At 40.0% G+C, this 16,215-nt stretch overlaps 1 protein-coding gene across 4 annotated transcripts in view; it reads left to right on the top strand.

Moving 5' to 3' along the window:
- The window catches only part of GRHL2 (grainyhead like transcription factor 2), a 71,586-nt gene that overhangs the window by 5,637 nt on the left and 49,734 nt on the right, over positions 1-16,215 (top strand). For all 4 annotated transcript variants that reach the window (XM_027804200.2, XM_027804151.2, XM_027804096.2 and 1 more), the window contains exons 2-4: positions 7,800-7,989; positions 10,922-10,989; positions 12,555-12,939. In XM_027804200.2, the coding sequence (XP_027660001.1) occupies positions 7,800-7,989; positions 10,922-10,989; positions 12,555-12,939 (643 nt within the window). The remainder of the gene's footprint in view (positions 1-7,799; positions 7,990-10,921; positions 10,990-12,554; positions 12,940-16,215) is intronic.

Below are 16,215 nucleotides of genomic sequence, written 5' to 3'. Positions count from 1 at the left end.
AAAGAAGATAATTAAGTATTACAGATACTGATGTATACTGGGACACTGTCCTATTCTTGAATAGCACTAACTTTGCAAAGAAGAGAACTGTTGCTTACGAAATATTTAACTAAGGAAACCATATTAAGTGCATGTGAACAGTGCAGAAGTCAAATATTGCAACATACCTGTAGCTTGAGAATATGTCTCCAACTCTGAAGATTACCTGTGTCTGTAGATTTGTTAATTTTACTCATAGTGGGAGATAATGATATTTTTGTATTTTAGTTTTGTAAAGTATATTTTTGGTGTTGTATGCTTTTTAAAAATACTTTTGGGAAGTCTTACCTTCCAGGATTGCCCAGCTGTTGAATTCGTGTTCTCCTTCTGACTGTGTGAAAGATTTCATATTCTGAAGAAACAGCAATCAGTGCTATCAGTGCAGTAGCTATTCCGTTTCCATTTACTCTGTGGAAGCAATGAATGAACAAGAGCCACAGGGCCAAGGGTCAGGTTAAAATGCAGCAGGTCTGGGAAGCCTTGTCATGACCTGTTTTTAATTTTAAAGCCTACTGCTGGCTGTTCCAAGTCAGCTGAAACAACCTTGGGTGCTGGCATGCTGAAAGTACACTTCTTAGCAAAACAGACCATAGCCTGGTATGAAGCTGCTAAGTAATTGCTAATTCTGATCAACTGTGTTAGCTACTGCAGTAATGTTGTGAACTCCAGAGTATCCTCGTTTTTTTGAGATGTCAGAGGTTTTTTACAAATACGTTGAAACCTGCTTTATTTTGAGACTGTTTCCTGCTTTGTTTAAAAAAAAAAAAAAAGCAACAGGCTCAGTGCACTAATAACAAAAGATTGTCTGGTAGAAATAATATTTAATTAAAAGTGAAACAAAAAAAGTCTCTGAAATCATAGTATAAAAAGTCTGTCTCGGTGAGTAATTGCTTACTTGAACCTGAGTAGGCATTTATGTATTTAATCCTTGTGTCAGATTTCTTTTTTGTGCTTCCACTTTGACATACACAGTAATACTTTTTTGTCAATGTTAATGAATCACCTATTTGTTTTAATCTTTTTAATCACTATTACATGCTCAAGTTATTTTGGTTCTGAGTAAAAACAAATAAAACTTCTAGTAAGCATCTAACTGTTGAACTAGTCTGTTTTGCCATTCACTGTTTCAGCTCTCAATATATTATTTTACTTCCTCTCAGAGTGTTTTTTAAAGGTGAAATAATTTCTTTTAATCATTTAACATGTGTAATCTTGTTCAGATTTGTCTTGTGTTCAAAAAGAATAATTGTCCCAAAATTGCAAGAGTCCCAAACTGTGTTCATTAGTAGGTAAAATTACTCAGCCTCTTTAATGGGAGTTTTTCCCTTGGTATGGACTGCTGGCTGGGCCAGAGGGCATCTTATCTTCTTACTTCCTGGTGGTCTAAAAGCTTTGATTTTCCCTCACTATTGAGTCATTTGTATATTTATATGCTCACTGGATTGGGCTAAGTGTGTTTTGGAGACCTATTTGTGCTTCTGGGAATCATGTGATTGTTGGCTATGAAAGACAAAATACCAAGACACATGGGCCATAATTTTCCTGTTCGTTAAACATTTATGTTCCTTTGTAGTTTTAAGGGAACACTATTATCTAATTGAAACAACAATGTTGCTGACTTTTTAATTATACTTTTGGCAGTAAATCCTGAGGAATCTAAACTTTTTTTTAACTAAATAAATCAAAACCTGTAGCAAGTCACCCATGTTGTGTTTTGTTTTTTTTTTTTAAAAAAAAATAACTTGATGTCTAAGCAAAGCAGTATGCTGAGGGTAGTCAATTTGGGCTAACGTTAGAATTTTTAAAACAAATGGTTTCAAGCATTAGGTCTAGCTTTGATTTATACTTCTTTGTATAATGGGCACAGACAGAAATTTATGATCTGGAATCTAAAGTTTGTTAACTTACCCAGCTTCTGTGGGATCTGTTCTTAGCTGCTTTTTAAGTGGTCACAGTTGTTCAATTTGTGTCTGTGAATTCATATGTGTGTACATTAGTTGTAAGAAAAATTGCATGAACATCTGTTCTAGATCTGTTTTATAGTAGGCTTATAGCTGAACTGAGATTTGTGTAAGTGTAAAATAAACTTACAAAGGGCTTTAGAGCTACTGAAATGGATATAAATGATCCCACTCTGCCCTCCTTAGCTATGTACAAACTGAAGTGGAAGCTTCAGCTCTTGGATGTGGCTGGAGCACTCCTGTACCTTCTGTTATGCCAAATGAAATGTGAGCATTCTTCAACTTCCCCATTTCTTATTTTGCAATAGAGGAAAGACTAAGCAGGCAGGTGTTTTTTCCAAAGCATGTTGGGTCACAGCATACTTCAGCTGGGTTGCTGATCTGGACACTTGAGGGATCAGAAATCCAGGATGCAACATGGTGCATGGTGTACATGCAACGTAGAAGTGGTCCCTTTGGCTAGCATCTCATTTTAGAATTTGTGTTTCTCCCGGGGTTTCCAAATTGGAGATAGGTGCCCTGTGTACCTTCTTATCATCCAGCTAAAAAGGAGCTTATGATAAATATCCTATGGCCTTGATGTGCTCAGCTGGGAGCCAAGACAACATGACTGCCTTGCCTTTTCCAGTTATTTGACTGGTGCTAAAATTCTGTGTGCTTTTAGCAACTGTATGGACTGAAGCCTCCTGTCTCCTCTCCTGAAGGAACAGTTTGCAGAGGATGTGCACGGATGTGCTCGGTGCTATTGTCTCACAGGTGTAGGAACAGGCAGGCTCAGGCCTGGGCTGAAACCTGGGAACAGCGATTCCTTCTATTCTGCTGCTCACACACATTGCTTGCTGTGTTCTGATCAGGCACCTAGCCTTTGCAGAGAGCGGGAGGTCCTAATACTTATTGGGGACAAAGAAGTCTGCAGGGATGTGCATGGAGCAGCTCAATTCTTACAACTTTGCATTTGTTCTTTCAACTTTTTTTTTTTTTTAAAAAAAAAGTAAAAAAAAAAAATTTTAAAAAAACAATTGCCGTGCCCCCCCCAAAAAAACCCCAAAAAACCAAAACCAACCAAACCAAAACCCAAAAAAACCCCAACCAAAAATGAACCAAAAAAACCCCACCAAACCTAGACCACCAGGAAATGCCTGGGCTAGATGCCCACCTTGGCACTTTCACCAGTCTGCTTTGGATTTCAGGGGTGAGTTTCCTAGGCAAGGCAAAAGTTGGGGACGGGCAGGATGAGACTTTCTTCCCCACTAGCACTGACTGGATCTGGATGTAATATTATGAAGGGGAGTAGGATGCAGCTGCACTTGATGCAGCATGGCTGCATCAGTCTACTTTATGTTCAGTGACAAATTTAGCAGAGAGGTTGAGGGCTGCATGAACTTTGCAAATTCAACAGAAAGCTCTTGAATATCAAAATTGGCTGAGAGAGACTGGCAGACAGGACATCTTGATTCTGAATAAAAAGCAAGCTCTGGTCACAGAGCTGCAGTTTTCACCATGGTTTACAAATGTGTTAATGGGCATTTCTGGTTCTGTGTAAGCTGATTCACAAATTGCATCAAGTTGGGTGAGAATTTGCCTGTAGTATGATTTTATAGCCCCAAGTGCTGGCTGTTGAAAGTTCATTATCTCTAATCTGAGGAAGAGCTTGAAAGGCCAGCCCTTTCCATTCAGCTACTTTATTGTATTAAGTACAATGTACCTGTCTAACTTCTGTTTTTGTGCTGCAGTAATTGAAATGACTTGAGTGCAGTTTTGGACTTCTATCTCTGTTTACACACTACACTTATAGGTTTTATAAAATTCCATAATCTTAATTTTAAATAAGTTCAAAAATACCAGTTTACCGGATGCAGAAATCGCCATAACTGGTATAAATCTGAAAAACTTACGTATATCTTTTCTTACAAGGAAAGCACGCAAATCAGGTAAGATGGTACAAAGAAGAAAGTCTCTACTAAAGGATTGAGGGGGAAATAAAGAACTTGCAAAATAAAGACCGATTTAGTCTTGACATAAACACTCAGGTGTCGGGGCAGTATGGCTTCTAAGCTAGACCATTCTTCAGCAAATACCTTTCATCCTCACACACCTCTACATTAAGACACATAACCACCTACTATTGTTTAACATAAAACAGCTGCCACATTTTGCAGTCATTAGGAGATCAACTAATAGCTTGAAAGGAAACATGTATTTTTTAGACACAAAGCATCCTCAATTGTTAAGCTGTATTTCCATGGTAAAATAATGGTGTGCTTGCAGCTTGTACAGGCATGTCCCTGCTAGCGGTGTTCTGGTTAGTGCACATCCCAACTACCAGGCGGAGGGGTGGTGGGCTAGCTGGAGCGAGGAATAGGCAGGTCAGGGTTGGGCTTGTTCTCTGCTCCTCGGCAGGCTGTTTTAGATGTGCCTGGGTCAACAGCAGATATTTGCTGACACTGCCGGTCAGGTTGAATAGGAGTCTCCCACTTGCAATCTTGGTCGTCTTCCTTATGTGAGTGGTTCTCTGTGAATGTGGTCACTGATGGATTTGTAGCTTTTGATAAGATTTGTAGATGTGTTGCTAATTGCAGGCTCCAACTGAGGCTTTTCTCACAGGTGGGATGTTAAGAGCAGCTCTCTCCAGTGGGAATGCTCTTACCTTTCTTGCAGGTGTTGCCTTTTGTCTTCCCCATAGTCCAGATGCCACCAGAGTCACTCTGACAGCTGCCTGCTGTCATTGGTTACACAGCTGGAACAGCTGGGGGTGCCCTGGCATGGAAGGGTTCCTCACTAGTCCAGGGGAGCTTACCTGTGCAGAGCCTCGCTCAGGAGGTTGAGTTTTCTTGGCATATATTAAAATATAAAATATTTAACTCCTCTGGTTATGGGGGACTTTGCTACCCCGTTGTCATATTGGGCTGAAATGGTGCAGGAGGTTCAGCAGTCGTGGAGAAGGAAAGGGAATGCGTGCGCACGCACAAGTCTGATTTCTTAAGAGAAACCCTCCCTCCCATCCAAACGACCTTAATTAATAGAGGATTTTTCTTAAAGCAAGCGCAGTTGTTTTGGCTGACTGCTTTTGATATAATCTTTGAAATGATTGACTATGTTAAATCATGATAATTAGGTCTGACCATTAACCTCCCACAGAGCTGATTACAGGGATGGGGGTGATGAGGAAGTTTTTTATTTTTCTTAGTGCTATTGTTTCGGTCTGTTTGCAGAGTAAACACAATTAGTGTGTCAGTTGATTATGCTGCAGACCATCTCTCAAGCCAGAGGAGACAGATATTTAGTTTTTAAACATGAAAACCTGGGGTTTAGAGAAAATGTGCTCTGGGGAGATGTTGGGGAGGCTCTAGGTCTATGCACCTGTGCCTTTCCAGCCATCCCTACTGTTTACTCACAGAGTGGCTGCTCCTAGAGTGTTTATCCCCTCCAGCTTTTCCCCAACGCGGCTGTATAAAACACCTCTGAGGGACAGCACTTTCTTCGTGCCTTTAAGATAGCTGCGACTAAATTAGAGCAGCAGAGACTGACTCCTCCCCTCCAGCATTTCTGCAGACAAGCACAGCCCAGCTCTTAAAAGGTGTGTTTTTAAAGTGCACCTCACAGTCTGCCTGTAGTGCTCATAAACCAGTTATGACTATCGCATGGCTGTGAGCGCTCCGAGTAACAAAAGGCGGTTATTGATTGTAAGGGAAGATTGCTACAGGAAGGAGAGCGAGCAGCGTTACGTGCATTGCAATGGGCAGCTGCCCATGCGGTGAAACAGCCCAGGTTTAGCTGAAGGGGAGCTTTGTTGAGGAAAGGAGAATCCTCGCCTGGAATAATTGCCTCTGAGCCAGGGAGAACTGGCTGCTCCAGAGTGGGAACAGGCCCTCAGCTACCTCTGGCACAAACAGCGGGGCTGTTGCAAATCTGATTTGAGTCGCTAACAATAGGGTATTGAAAAGGCAAGCGGGCCTAGCAGCTCTCTGTCTTTCCCTGGGCTTCTAATTTATGCTTCAGCTTCACTTGTGAAGCAAACCTGTAACAACACAAATGTGTATGTAGAAACAAGGACGAAAATCTCTATGAGACAGCAAAAGGCCAGATAGAAAGGCCCTCAGAAAAGAAAGGAAGCATCTAAAAATCCAGATATTTTAGGTGAAAGGAAAATACAATCTGAACTATAATTGTTGGCTGTATTTTGTGATACAAAGCTATGAAATGCTCTTTTCCCCCACAGAGCTCGTAAAATTGTCCTCTGTGTACCAGATGGATTATTTTGTTTTTCATTAAATAAAGAAACTTGTAAACAGCGCTCTGTACCATAGAGATTATAATCTCCACCACCTCCCTCCTTTTCCTTAAACACCAGAGCACGCACCTTGCAGGTTGAGCTCAGGCAGCAGTGGAGCGCTGGGTGAAGCCCCGGCCTGCTGGTCACTGTGGCTTGGGGGCCAGGCAAGACACATTCCTGGCATCCAAGAGCATTTACTGTGTGGGTTCAGTTATGCTTTTATCAAATCCTATTTCTGAAATCAAATAAAAGGCTTGGTTGCACAGCGTTTGAATGTCACTCTCTGTGCAACAGGAGTAGTTGGTTGGGTTAGGTCTGTGGAGCTGCCACGGCTGCAGTTAGGGGGGAGCCAAAAGAGGAGGTGAATAATCAACAGGGTTTTATGTGGAAGATAGCAAGAAATATTCTATGAAGGTCACTGGGAATAACTGCTAGCTTTGCCAGTTAAGTCAGTATGTTCAGTTATTCTGCCATCTTTGCAGCTTTTAAATTTGTTAGGTGTAATGTGTTAAAGGTTTCATCGTGATCCTTGTAACTTGAGCCACGATTCTTGATGGTGCCCTTGCAACACCCACTAAGCAGCACACCCCTTGCTCCACAATTTCCCTGCCTAGTCTGTTTGCCTACTGTCTCGTGTAATAGGAATGCAACTTTTTTTTTTTTTTTGCGTGGCTCTTTTATCCATAAGTTTATTGAACATTTTACAAAAGCAGGTGCTATTATCTTCTATCTGTGTTTCCATTATACTGGAAATTTCAGCCATAGCTGTGGTGTAGCAGCTTCTCTTGTGATACACACAGGGACTGGTCAGTTTGTACCACTTTTAGGCTGGAGGAAACTGCTCTGCTGCAAATCCCACTTACTAATGGTCTTGTGTGTATTGCCATGGGTCTGTTAACTAGATGTGGTGAGTGATAAAGTGTGAATTCAGACCAAGTATGTTGACTTCTGCTCCATCCCCTGGATGCATTGCTCATGTCCTGTTACAGCAAACCTCTCTGAAATTACAGACAATTGCATTCCAAAAACAGAGAATAGCTCAATTATAAGGTGTATCCAGTTATTAAATACTGAACTACACTCTATTTAGGTGAACACTACATTAGTATCAGATACTTTTTCTTTCTTTTTTTCTTCATTCAGGTCTTCTTATAAAAACTGATTTCAGTTAAATGTATTTTTCCCTAATCAAGTGTACATCTAGCAAAAATACTGGGGCAAAGTGTTCTTATATTGTTACTTCCTTTTTTCCAAGAAGTTTTAAAATGTTTTGAATAGCTCTATCAGTATATGAGTAAAAATACATTTGAATTATTATGACAAGGTCTGCAGACATTTAATTTTTTTTCTGGTTAAGTAGTGAGGATACCTAATACTGATAAATATGTATGTCACCAAGTTTAATGCAGAGATGCTTACTTGATGTAATCGTATCACTTTCATTGAGCTATGTGATGTTCTTTAACATGCCTTGTGAATAAAGTAATCGCTTCTGGATCACCATTTTATTCTTCCTGTCTATGCAGTAACAAGCGACTTGTGGCCTTAGTGCCAAATGACACTTCATTCAACACCAGACGAGCCTACACCAGCGAAGATGAAGCCTGGAAGTCGTATTTGGAGAATCCCCTAACAGCAGCTACCAAGGCTATGATGAGCATAAATGGTGATGAGGACAGTGCTGCTGCTCTTGGCCTATTGTATGACTATTATAAAGTAGGTAACTCCACCATTATTTTTCCCTGCTGCACTAGCAGGGAACTGCTTTGAGGCATCAAAAGAGCCAGTTTTCAAAGACAGAAGTCACCGCCTCTTTTTTTTCCTCTCTGTTACTTGAATCAAGCACCCTTTCTGTTTTAGGAAGACTGTCTCAGGCTGTTCTGATGTGTTTTCCTGTATTAAATTTGCAATCATGATTTCTTTTTGAGGTTAACATTCTTGTTTTTCCCTTTCAAGAGCATTGGATGAATTAGCCCCCTTTTTATTTGTGCTCAGATACTTGCAGTATTCTTTAAAAAGTGGAAAAGGGGAAGCCTTGTCCACCTGTAGGCTTGTCTGCTTTTCGGATTCATTCCATACATGTTTCAGTTTGCTCTTTAACTGGAGTATCTCTCATCTGACAGTTTCCCATGTTTTTATTTGTATAATGATTGCAGTAGGCTGCATACAAACATACAGTGAGGTCTAGCCCTTGCACTGGGAGTTTGCAGTCTAAATAGAAAGGTGTGGGACAGAAATGGAGCTGGACATAACGACAGAGATCAAAGTGAATTAATAGGGAAGCACTGACACACAGTTTCAGTTTGTGCGGGTTGTAAGCCCAGGGCTTTACCTACCATTTTGATACCACCTTTCTTTTTCATATGTTTCGTAGTGTTTTAAGTGGAGCTATGTTCGAGATTTCTGCTGAAATCAGAGGAGAGTCCTACAGGGTGCATTTCTGTGTAATGTGGAAATTTCACTTTGAAACCCAGGCTGACCCCCTTGTACGCTGCAAATGGAATCAGTGTTGCCTACCAAGCACTAAAGTGTGAAATTGTTCATTTCGATTAAACTGTCTCAGTACTCCTGAAGCCACCTATGCCTCCATTGGACAGATGATCTTCTGTGAAAGCCAGCAGAACAATGCCAGCTCCCCTTGTAATTCATGAAGAAGTAGCAGGAATGGAAATCTAAAATTGGAACCCTTTACTTTTAGTATTTATTAGTATAAATGCTTTTAGAGAGTGCTCTTTTTTAGTCTATGCTACAGTCATTAAATGCGTGTTCAGGAGAAGGGGTTGTAGTCAAGAGGCCATATACTAACCTTATGGTTAAATATTGTTTTAATTTCTTTACTGATTATATTTCAAGAGATGTTCCTTGCTTTTGTGGGTTTTTTTTAGTAGAGAAAAGCTTTTCTGAACGAGAAAGAAAGGTCTTTTTCTTTACTTGACAGCGTTACCACAGTGCCAGAGTCTGCAAAGTTAATGTGGATTTGTAGAATTCAGGATGTGCATGAGCATCTGAAGTGTTGGCTTCTGTCTTAGTAATACCTTTGTATGTAGCAGGTCATTAATCTGCTGGATTTTAAAAATAAAATCAGAGAACAGCCCTTTTCCTTCTCAAAAGTATGTTCTAAGAGACACATCTATTCCTTATACCAGGCAGTTGCAAAAGACTTGGGGTTCAGATGGAATAAACTGTGTTAACCTCAAAGCCATGTCGAGCATTCAATCATAACTATTTCTGTCTTAAACTGGGAGAAAAGGGTAACTCTCGCTGATGCCCTCAGTCAGGAACTTAAAACCTAACTTAAACCTCTGTGCTGTAATGTGAAAGTGTAGAGGAGGACTTCCAGTGCACCAGACTCTCTTGAATTGCCCTTATTTATCATCTGGCTCATTCATTCTGTGTTCTGACATGCTGGCTGATGTTTTTTTAAGTACCTTTTCCACTCAACAGGAATTATTTGAACTTAACTTTTTTTTTTCCCTTGTAGTGATACTTATCTAAACATAGACACTACTTCAGGGATAAATATATGATATTAACAAGGGAATCAACATGTGCAAACTGTGGCTTGGATCCCACTTCTAAAATATATGCAAGAGGTTTTTTAACTAGCAGGATGCTTAATAGGGAAAGAGGATGCCTCTAAGAGAAGGAAAGGCTCTGACTCTGCTGCTGTCTTGCAGATACAGCTGATGTTAACTTGGCTACTCTAGTATTGTTTTCCTCCAAATTCAGATATTGATGTTTCTTTAAAGATAAAAGGCACCTCTTTAACCCATTCTTAGGTCTATTCTTGCTCTTTAATCCTGAGTTAACTGCTGTGATGGAGTGGATATACCTTCTTTTTTAAAAGATACAAGTTTTAGCTCTCAAATTGCTGGTTCAGCAAGAAAAGAAAAATACGGTTGTGGCAGCAACTTTGCCCTTGGTGATTTCATATCTATGCTGGTGTCAGGAAACTGGTATGTGGGAAGACAAGTCTTTTAAGTCACTTGGTGTCAATTCTGGAGTCTGTCGAGGGGCCAGATTTGACTGGATTTTTACTTCTCATGGCTTTCGTGAGAAGTATGATGCACTCAGCAAAGCAGAAGTCAGTTTTCTTTGATGACATGCCAGCATGCTCTGACCTGTCCCCATGCTAGGAAAGGGAAGGATCCACAAACTTCCCTTAGGTATGAGTCCTGCACCCTCCAGACTGCTCTATAATAGGAAGACTTAGCTGGTGCTTGTGGTTTGATTGAAAACTCTTTTCCTCTGAGCTAAAAGGGTCTCCATGCTGAGCTCATCAAAGCATCATTTCTTCCTTCTCATCTTTTATTATTCAGTGAAAAGTGTGTGTGTCTTTGAGAAGATAAGCTTTAATTTCGAGATTGGCCTAGCTTGATGTTCCAAAGATAAGGACATTTAGAAGAGTGCTTTGCTCCAGGCTGGTGTGCCCAAGGAGTAGAAAAGAAAACAATCCCTACATTTTTTTCCCTTTGGAAATCATCTTTCTGTCCATAATCAGTCTCCCAAAGCAAAACAGCTCCTGGCATATGTGAACTAGACCGACACTGATACGGTTACATTTTCTAGCTGTTGTAGTAGAACAGTCTGAAGCTGCAAATACCTGACAGTTGCATTTACCTGACCCCATGCCTGGTATTGTTCTCAGGTTCCCAGAGATAAAAGGCTGTTGTCTGTTAACAAAGTGAGTGATAATCAAGAAGACCAAGATAAAAGGTACAGTATTATTCAAAATCATACACCCAGCTACTAACAGTGTTGATCAGTTGTGAACTGAAGGAGCTATGATAGCCTGAGGGTTTATGGTTTTCTTCCAAAAGATAAAAGAATGAAGACTGTTTTGGGAAGCAAACTTTACTCCCTTTTAATTTATTAGAAAAATTGAACAGTATTATTAAACATGCAAATTGCAAAGTAGTAGAAAGTTTCATGATTTGTTTGTGTTTTGTTGTTTTGCTGCTGCTGAGATTAGTGAAACCAGATTATGCTGAGAGTTGGCTATTGGCTGCTTTTCTTTCAATTTACTACTTCTAGAGAAAAAAGTGAATAGTTTGGACTCAGTAACCTGATTTATACAGTTTTATTTAACATAACTTAGGGTGTGCCCAGAAGCAAATAAAGTAACTTTAAAATAGTTAGCTCAAAATGTTTTTCTCACTCATCTCAAATTTCAGCCTTCCTCTGTAGGCTAAAAGTGACTTGCAAGAGTCAGAAGAAGCTGACTCTTGCCTTCCTTAAGACTTGTGGGCAAGAGAGAGTGTCTATTTATGTAGAAAAAACTTAAGTTTTTACATGTACCTTCATGTAAAATTATAGGGGAGGGAAGCTACACAAGGTTTATTTCAATGTAGTGAATTTGGGACAGACTTAGATGGTCTCCACTAGCTGTGTAAGGTGAAAGTTTAAATAGGTAGTAGTATGAATTCACTGTTTCAAAATAGAATATGAAGCTTTTTTTGAGGTACAATTTTTCTTCTGCGAACACCAGAGAGATTCCTAAGTTGAGTGTGATTGACAAAACTGGCCTTCAGTAGAAAGCCAAGAGAGAGGAACTGTAATGTCAGAACATACCTCCTGGGTTGAAAACAAAGCAGTTTGTTACACCTACTAAAAGGTTTACAAGTTAATTTTATGTCACCGCAACTACTGTCAGCAGTCAAATTGCTTTCAACAGCAACCACGGGTAGATGTGGGAATGCTGCTGGAGGTTACCTTGCAGCCGCTATAGTTACTGATCTACTCTGACACAGTGGGACTCCCGGGCTTGCTCTTTCAGAAGAGCATTGGTACCAGAGTTACACAAACAGGAGTGGCCTGTCAACAGCCTGAAGGAGCATGCATCAGTGTATGAATTTTGCTGGTGATGTTTCGCCTATTTCACATGCAAATTATCTGCTGTGAGTAATCCATACCTTGCCTTACTCTTTATGCTTCTTTTGTGCTTAAAGGCTGTTGCACTGGTGGATTGATTTTGCATCCAAATTGTAAGCCAAGGCAAAAGCAACCCCAGATACCCAGAATTTATTGTAACAAGGCATACTGATTATAGGTGGAATCAAGTGTATTATCTCTCCCTAGTCGTTAAAGAGCTCTGGACTTCTCTGCTTGCCTCATGATGTCTTTTGCCTAGTATGTGTTAATGTACTACTTTTTGTGGCAATGGTTTACCAGAATTGAAGGATCTCCTTCCCTGCCATCTAAGAACATTAAGCTGTTTAAGGAAGAGATTTACTCTATCAGGACACTTATCAGTTCATAACACTTTTGGTTTTGTCTCACAGAAATTGTCTTAATACCACGGAAGCTCAGAGTAATTTAAGTGGGGGAGAGAACCGCGTGCAAGTCCTGAAGACGGTGCCGGTTAACCTTTCCTTGAACCAAGACCCTTTGGAGTCGTCCAAAAGGGAGTACAACACAAATGTGTCTGGGAGCTCAACGCCCATCACGGGGACTGGAGTGACTGTGGTTAAAGCAGAGGAGTTCACCCCTGTTTTTATGACCCCACAAGCACACTATGCAAGAGGAGAAAATGAGGAGCACCGAGGGGTTATCTTTGAGCCATACGAAGTGTCCAACATTGCTCCCCACACAAATTATCTCAAAGATGACCAGCGCAGTACTCCTGACAGTACATACAGCGACACCTTCAAAGACGGAGGAACAGAAGTAAGTTTTTCACCTTAAATTTGCATCTAAGAACTCAATAAAAAGCTGTAAACAAACTAAGGAGATCTGAGCTGTCCACAAGAGCCATCAGGATGGTGGTGCTTGTTTCGACAAATTCATCTCTGCTCCTTGCTGTGTTCCTCTCAGTCTGTGCTCTGATTATGAGCGAGCATCATGAGCAGTTTCAGAACACAGTTTTAAAGTTGTTTATTGGAAACTCTGAAAGTAAGAGATACAGATCTTTTGTCTTCTGGGATATTGTGTCAAGTAGAGGATAGTTGCCATTCTGAAAGAGGATTTGTTTTCTGTTAACAAGATCTGCCTTCAGACCTATTCATAACAGTAAGAAATAGCAGCCACTTTGTAACTGGGAAATTCTCAATGTTCTTCCTAAAGTGCAAATGAGCAGTGTCAGCCTCTGCTGCTAGATGAACCCAAGTAATTTATTCAGAAGCTGCCTGTTACACTAAGCTCTACTTTGTAACATGGGCAAGTCAGAAAAAGTAGCAGAATGAAGTGACTAGAGAGGAATGGAAAAGTTAACAGGCAAGGAAAGACCGAGGTGCGTGTATATGTAGGGAATGAGAAGAGAGACAAGGAGCTGCTACCTTGTAGCTATTTTACAGTTACACTGAGGCAAAGTAATTATACAGTCAGCTTTAATATGGTGAGTATCCTCTGGCTGCTTTTGCCTGCTGCAGAATAATGCAAACAAGCCAGAAAAGTAGAAAGGTAAAAATTATTTAAAGCCGACAGTACCTCTGCAAATAATTAGAGATACTAGGTGGTAAAACCTTTCTTTGGATTTTTCTCCTCCAACTCTATGGAATTGTAAATGTAACAAAAGTACAAGGCAAGCTACGTTAAGGCTGAGGACTCAATATATAAGAAATGTGCTGTGTGTTTGTGTATTATAGAAAAGTAAATTGTCTCCACACAAGCATCAAAGGTCAGGACATCTGGAGGTGAAATTCATTTTTAGATATAGAACACATTTTGGTCAACTAAATGAATAATTAATGAAGAAATCTAGCTTGCCATTGAAAAATCAGCAAGATCAAATCTTGGATTAGAAGCACTGCTCTGCATTATCAAATCACATCATTTCAGCTATTTTTCATTGTTACTGGTAAATGGCTCTTTATGTGAGTGGCTTTCCCTGGGGTACTGTAGTTGTGTGATTCCATTACGATGGCTTGTTCTGGGACGTGCTGTTGAGAGCTACCCGAACAGCCAGGCTGTGCCGTGCAAAGTGCTGAGGGATGTGCAAAGTTGTTTGACTTGAAGGTAAAGAGGGAATTTACATCTGTGTGTTGGCCTTGCATCCCAGACTCCATGTTATGGTAATTCTTGTCACAATGGTAATGTCTTTGCACCCCAGACTCCATGTTGTGGTAATTTCGTTACAATGGTCATATTTTGTTGCGTGTTTTTTAAAATGATTGGTTAATAACAGGGTATGATACTTGTCATCTAGGCTTTCTCTGCAGTCTGTGGAGAAAGAGGCAGTTCAAATCCAGTTGCCAAAAGTGGGTGGAATGGTTTGTCAGGTGTGCTTGTTCCTCTGCGTTTTCACCTCCCCTATTAAAAGTACAGGGAGACTGAACAACTAACTTTAACTGGGTCCCCATCTGTAGCTTTTGGGTGGGGTGTGTGCCACTGTTAATGGACTTCCAGCCCCAAATGCTCACATGCATGTGGCATGGGAGCAGGAAGAGTTATCCCTTCCTGCAACAGCCTCGCTCAACACTTAGCCTGCCTAGTTTTTTTTCCTCGGCTACCTGAATCCCAGACTGTGCATCACCCCTGTCATGCTCTGACTGCTTCTGCAGCCATGTGCTGTTTGGGTAGGGATAGCTGTATGAAGCAGATGTGGGGAGAGCATAAGGTAAAATGTCAGAACATACCAAAAGAGAAACTTGTGCTAAATTAGTGTTTAAAGTAGGAACACAGTTGTTCTTAGTGGTTTTCCTATGCACTTGGAGCAAATGGCTGGGTTTGGCTTCAGTAGATTTACTCTGATAGCTGCTTAATTTTTAAACAGATCATGAATACATTTTTAGAAATCGTTTCTAAATGTTTATTGAGTTACTTGGTCCTGTTATACTGAAGGCGTGCTGAGTTTTTATAGACCCCTTTGACAGTGGACACTTTGATCAATCACTTGCTACATTCTTTGGATACAACTTTAACAATTACATAAATATACCTTTCTCATCTCTTTCATATTCTTATTTATTAGTCCTTTACAGTACAGACAGAGTTTTTGAGGCTAGGTAAGCAAACTGAATGTTTTTTACAATGTCAGCCTCTAGCATGCATGTTGATGTGGGACCATCTTTATTGTAATACCCCTCGGATGTTAGATTTTTAGACTGTTTAGCTTATCTGTTCTGTTGCTCATGGGTCCTTGGCTTTTGATCTTCAGGAAATATTCCTAACTGGTACATAATACCTTTGCACTTAACTAGTATCTGACTGGATATTTGTTGTGGCACAGTTGTGCATAAGGTAGAATTAAAAACTGTTTCAAAATTGCTCAGCTTGACACTTCTGGAAACAAAACAGCTTTTAATTGCTAATTGATGATCACAAAAGAAATTCTGGAGATTAAATGTAATGATCCATCAGTGAATCAGAGAGATATCAGCAAAAAGTATGTTTCAGGCAGAAGGCAAGCCAAGAAGCAGCAGCAAAGCTTACACAGTAGAGTACAAATAGGCTCATTTGCTCAGGAAGACAGCACAAATCCTTGCTTAGCCTGTGCAAAATATTTCATTTTTTCAGAATCCCACCTCTTGATGTATTTTTTTTTTTTATAGATATGCTTTAATTTTTTAAAGAGTGACTGTAGTTCTTCTTTCATATGGTAAAGTGTGCATTTTGCTCAAACAGAATCTTATATTGAAGGTATACTACTTAGCCTACGTCACAACTCCTATTCAAAATAGACAGTATACCAATTTAAATTTTTGTCAGCATTTCATTGTAGGCCTTAAGGACAGCTGACCATACACATATTTTTAAATCAAGTAAAACAAAACAAGAAGTGAATTCTCTAGGAAAACTATGATTTCATTTGAAAATCGACTTTGAGATGGAGTACATTTTTACAGGCTTGTTTTAGACTCTACTAATGTGTAGGCAAGGAGTTCAGTAAGGCAGAAGATGTTTTTCAGCTGCATTCCTGTAGCAGTTAGGTTATGAAAACCGCAAAAAACTTGACATAAATGAATGATTCCTATCGGTTCTAGTGTAAAAACCATGTAGGGTCCA

This window comes from Falco cherrug, chromosome 3 (genome assembly GCF_023634085.1).
Source record: "Falco cherrug isolate bFalChe1 chromosome 3, bFalChe1.pri, whole genome shotgun sequence".
Classification (NCBI taxonomy): Eukaryota; Metazoa; Chordata; class Aves; order Falconiformes; family Falconidae; genus Falco; species Falco cherrug.
The sequence above is the reverse complement of the archived record's forward strand: the minus strand, read 5'-3'. Positions and strand labels throughout refer to the sequence as shown.